We start from the raw sequence: 5,162 nt of genomic DNA on the forward strand, positions 1-5,162 counted from the left end.
TTCGTATATAATTTTCCTTGTTTTCGATTAAGTTAGTGGGGAAGCGTTTTAAATTTGTTTTTGATAGATTTAGTTGACCACTAAGAGTTACATTGGGGACGCTTTTGTTGGAAGTGTTTCCCATTAATCTAAAATTTGTTTTAGATTCTTTGTTATTGATTATGCCTTTGCAATATTTCTCCCACCAGGAAGTCATCGATAGAAATTCTATTCAATTATTTTTTAATAATTAAAAATAATGAGATTAGATAAAACCAAAGCTTTGAAAAAGATACATATGTAAACAAAAAAAATTAAAAAAGAATTAAAGTAAATTACTTAAATTTCCAAGAAAAGAGAGAAAATAGAACACCTTAGTTTAATAATATTAATTGTTTTTAGAACTGTAATTAATCTAATTATGTGGCTAACCTTAATAACAAATATAAATACATTCAATAAAGAGTAATACGTGTCTGCACATGCGGTCACTCTTTTTTGTGTCGTCAAGTCTCTTCTTCATTATTCTCGTCTTCGGTGAATAAACTTAATAAATATTTAAATTTATTCAGAAGTAGGATTAGGCAGACAGGAAGAATCCAAGTCGATCGAGAGACCAATCCCTCCTCCATCTACTGGAACAATGAGCGAACCAAGGTTTGATTTCTTCAGGTAATAGTCAAAGTACTAATTACGATCTTGGAAGTCTTGCTGACCTGAGCAAGTCAGGCCAGTCGATGCAGTTTGATGCCCACGTGGAACGAATAATGTATTTGATTATCAATTCACTATATCGCAACAAAGAGGCAAATTTGTGGAAATTAGACATTTAGGTCTTCTTCAGAGAACTAATCTCTAATGCTTCTGATGCCCTGGACAAGATCAGATTTCTCTCTTTGAAAGAACCACAAGTGCTTGAGGGAAACACTGAAATGGCAATTTACATCAAAGTTTTCCCCGCTATAATAATAAAATAGGCCGATCCCGAGGCTGGAACTTTGGAAATAAGAGACACAGGAATTGGGATGACTAAGGAAGACCTCATAAAACATTTGGGAACCATTGCCGACTCTGGAACTTCAGAGTTTTTCAAAAAATTTGAAAATTCTGACACTGAGGGCCAAAATGACTTAATTGGAAAATTTGGGGTCGGATTTTACTCTTCTTTCCTCGTTTCTGAGAAAGTGGCGGTCATCTCGAAACACAACGACGACCAACAGTACATTTGGACATCTGACGCCTCCTCATACACCGTGGTCCCCGATCCGAGTGGGAATACTTTGGGACGAGGAACTAAAATTATTCTATTCCTCCGTGAGGAAAGTCGTGAGTTCCTTGAAGTCTTCAAATTGGATTCGATGTGTAGAAAGTTCTCTCAATTCTTGTCTTTTCCGATATATTTACGCGACAAAAAAAACGTGTACGATTCGGATGAGTCTGAAAACAAGGAACCGAGGACCGAAGAATATTGGAAACATGTCAACACGGTAAAACCTCTTTGGCAAAGAAAGTTTGTCCCCCACAAATTATTTAAGTCCGAGTGAAGTAGAGGAGAGTGAATACAACGAATTCTACCAGCATTTGACAAAAGATAGCAGCCCTGTCATGTTCTACAGTCACTTTAAGGCAGAGGGGGATGTCAGCTTTTCGGCAATGATCTTTGTCCCTTCCAAGCTTGTGCTTGAAAACTTGCCAAAGAACAATGTTAGAGTTTGTACATTTGGTGGTTGATCTTAAGTTATATGTTCGCCGTGTTTTTATTTCAGACATTTTCAATGATAATGAGTTTATGCCTTCATATTTGCGTTTTCTTGTCATTTTGATCGATTCTGACGATCTCCCACTCAACGTCTCTCGTGATCAATTGCAGGAGAGCAACTTGCTCAAAATAATCCGAAAGAAAATAATCAGAAAATTTATTGAAACTGTTTCCAAACTCCCAGAAGAAAAAAGACAGGAGTTTTGGAAGGAATATGGAATTCAGTAGCTTTTGTTGTTTTTTATTTCAGAATTAAAATGGGAATTAATGAAGACACTGGAAACAGAAATCGGCTTGCAAAAATAACTCATTTCTACTCTTCAATCTCGAACGAGACGATGACAACCCTGGATGACTATGTGGACAGAATGGATCCGAAACAACCCGCAATTTACTACATTGGCGGAGATTCCCTCCAAACTGTCCAAAAGTCCCCATTCGTGGAACGACTTATGCGGAGGAATTATGAGATACTATATTTGTTGGATCCCGTGGATGAATATGCAGTGGGGCATCTGACGGAACACAAGGGAAAAAGATTCCAGAATATTGCTAAAGGAGATATTGAGATATCTGAGTCGGATCAAGTCGCCGAGCGCAGAGCACAGTTGGAAGTCGAGTATAAGGAATTTGGAGACAGAATTAAGTCAATTCTTAACGTCTTGATTTCCAAAGTGAAATTGTCACACCGATTGGTCAATACGTCGTGTGTGGTTGTGGCCGACACAGACGGACTGACTGGAAATATGGAGAGGATAATGACGGCACAGACCGCTCACAGGGCTCAGGATCCAACTGCCAGGTGAGAGACAAGGATTGAGGATTGGTAGATATTATATGCAAATGAAAAAGATTTTGGAAATAAATCCATATAGCTCACTTGTCAAGAAGTTGAAGAGTGACTTTGATGTACTTGGTGTTGATAATTTGTAGGTTCATGGTGGTAATGATACCGAGTGGGTGGACACTCTAAAGTTTTTTTATCAGATCTGCATGATGAGGTCTCAATATACCCCGCGTGATTCGATTGGATTTGCTAATCGTGCCGAAAAACATTTGAAAAATAGTTTGCAAGTGAATGATGACGATTTTTCCAATGAAGTAGTTTTTAAGTATTTTAGTGTTTTTTAGTTGTTTTTAATTGATGACGATATCGAAAATTCAGTAGATGTTACATCGGAGGGGGATACGTCTAATAAGATTTTTGAACCATCAATGGCTGACAGCTTGCCTCAACCAGAGGACGCTGACATCACTGCTGATCCTGTTACTGAGGTTTTCTGTATTAATCTGATTTAGGCTAATCAGGAATTATAACGTTTAGTTATTTAATTCTTTGTTCGGGTGTTTTTTTCTTTGCCTTTTACCTATAATGTGTTAATTCGTTTTAAGAGAAATTAGTTATTAAGGATGCTGATATTATTTTGTTCTATATTTTTAGGACTGTATTTTCCCGGTTATTTTATGTCACCGTCCAGATAGGTCGGGGCGCCAGATCGGTTATGTATAAAATTTTTAATAAAAACTACCTTTCGGAAGTTATTTTCTTTTTCTGGTCATTCTTTTGTTGATTTTAATATTATTTTTGCAAAAATATTGAAGTTACTGAGTTCATAAAAAACCAACATCCAGTCATTTCCAGATAATTACCGTATTGATTTTGCATTTTATTTAAAAACGCTTTAACCAAGGTTAGCCAAACAATTTTCAACAATAAAGTTTATTAGAAAAATCCATTTTTAATTTTTAAAAATGTTGTAAATTTCTATTTTTATCATTAAAACTCTAAAATACAATCCGGCCTACGGCCGGATGATTCAATGTGAATATTTTTCCCTATGCGGCCTTCGGCCGCGTCGAATTTGTAACAATGGCACAATTATTTCACAATTAAGTAAATATGGCACGAGAAAAAACACAGAACGAACCCCATGAATATTTGCAGTTAAAGTTTTTTTACTCTGCTAATATGTATCCTTTGATCTTTTTCATCCTCTTCATTAATTATCGTTACGAGTTCTCGATCCCTATTTTTCACAATATATTTTTGTGCAGATATCTCGTCGTATAATGGGTATTTTCTATAACCCGGGTTTGCATCCCCATCATGGCGTATTAAAATTTCATCGCCACTTTAAACTTCATCATATTTCCATTTTCTCCGCCTTTTCATTTTTTCTTCCGATTTTACAATATTTTCAAGGGCTTTTTTCTTTTTTTTCACGACCTCAGAATTTGTTAGTTTTTTATTTGGTTTCTCCAAATCAGTTCCGAACAAGAGATCAAAAGGCCTTTGTTTTGTAGTTTCTTAAGTTCTGTGTCTTCGATACAAAAAAAACGCAACTTTGAGCCATTTTTAGAAATGTAGGTGTTGTTCTCCTTGAAACTAAATTTTTTGGCATATCTCCGTATTCATGCCCTTTCTTCCGAACTCAAGGAATCATCAGGGTGGCCTGATTCCAAATACTCCCTAATTTTTTCGAGGGTGTCTCGAGTTAATTCAACTAAAACCATTGATTAATGCTAATCTTTTCAACTTTTTAGAACTTTTTTATTAATAAGATTTTATTTTTTTATTATCAATATTTTTTTGCAATGAAATGTTTTGTAGGAAAAATATTTGTTTTGTATTTAGATAATTGACCTGACCGATCTGGCGCCCCGGCCGGTCTGGACGGTGACATTTTATGTTTACTAATATTTTATTAATTAAACGATGTTGTTATAGTTGAAATAATTTTTCCAAAATTTGTTTTTTTTTAAAAACAAAAATAATTTAACTGAATGCGATCGAAACAAAAAATTATGCGATCTAAATAATCAAGCTTCTACACAAGATAAATCATCTAAACTAATTCCCGAATTCCAATCAATTTATCAAACATTTGATTATGAAGATATTAACAACTTTTTGCAACATTTATTAAATATAGGAAAAGATTTGATTCTCCTATTCCAAGATATTTTTAAATTAGAAATTCCATCTTGGATGATTAATCCTTTTTTGTCGAAGCCAGAAGAAGAAAAAGGAAATATTCAAGAGGAATTAATTACTTTAAAATTCAATCCAGACTTAAAACTATACTATGAAAATTCAAAAACGTCAGTTATTTTTTGGCAAAATATCAAAGTGAAAGAGACTTATCCAAAATTGTGCAACGAAAAGCACGATTGCTACTCTATTTTCCGACATCATACTGTGTTGTATATAAAATTTTTAAGGGGGTCGATTAAATATTAGGGGGGTCAAAAAAATCAGGGGGTTGACAAGTAAAAAAAAGGTTGAGAACCCCTGATTTAAAGCATCAAACAAATGACTCGACCGGTTCAAGAAAAGGCACGAGTTATAAAATTCTACTAAGAATTATACTTATACCATTGAACGCTTACATAGTATATAGTCTATTTGATTATAATTCAGTCC

The 5,162-nt window shown here is 34.6% G+C and overlaps 1 protein-coding gene and 1 long non-coding RNA gene across 2 annotated transcripts; both read left to right on the forward strand.

Moving 5' to 3' along the window:
- The first annotated feature begins 1,995 nt into the window (after window positions 1–1,995).
- On the forward strand, window positions 1,996–2,544 carry LOC115229535 (endoplasmin-like). Its single transcript, XM_029799867.1, has one exon. The coding sequence runs from the start codon at window positions 1,996–1,998 to the stop codon at window positions 2,542–2,544; it is 549 nt and encodes a 182-aa protein (XP_029655727.1).
- Window positions 2,545–2,572: 28 nt separating this feature from the next.
- LOC115229540 lies at window positions 2,573–3,106 on the forward strand. The gene is made up of 3 exons (XR_003883342.2): window positions 2,573–2,839; window positions 2,870–3,013; window positions 3,047–3,106. It is a non-coding gene; the product is annotated as an uncharacterized LOC115229540 (long non-coding RNA).
- Window positions 3,107–5,162: the final 2,056 nt, after the last annotated feature.

The sequence above is a fragment of the Octopus sinensis genome, unplaced genomic scaffold (assembly GCF_006345805.1).
Source record: "Octopus sinensis unplaced genomic scaffold, ASM634580v1 Contig12956, whole genome shotgun sequence".
NCBI lineage: Eukaryota > Metazoa > Mollusca > Cephalopoda > Octopoda > Octopodidae > Octopus > Octopus sinensis.

Bases quoted from the DNA above. Each gene is read 5' to 3' on its own strand.
- LOC115229535 (XM_029799867.1), top strand. From the start codon at position 1,996: ATGGGAATTAATGAAGACACTGGAAACAGAAATCGGCTTGCAAAAATA.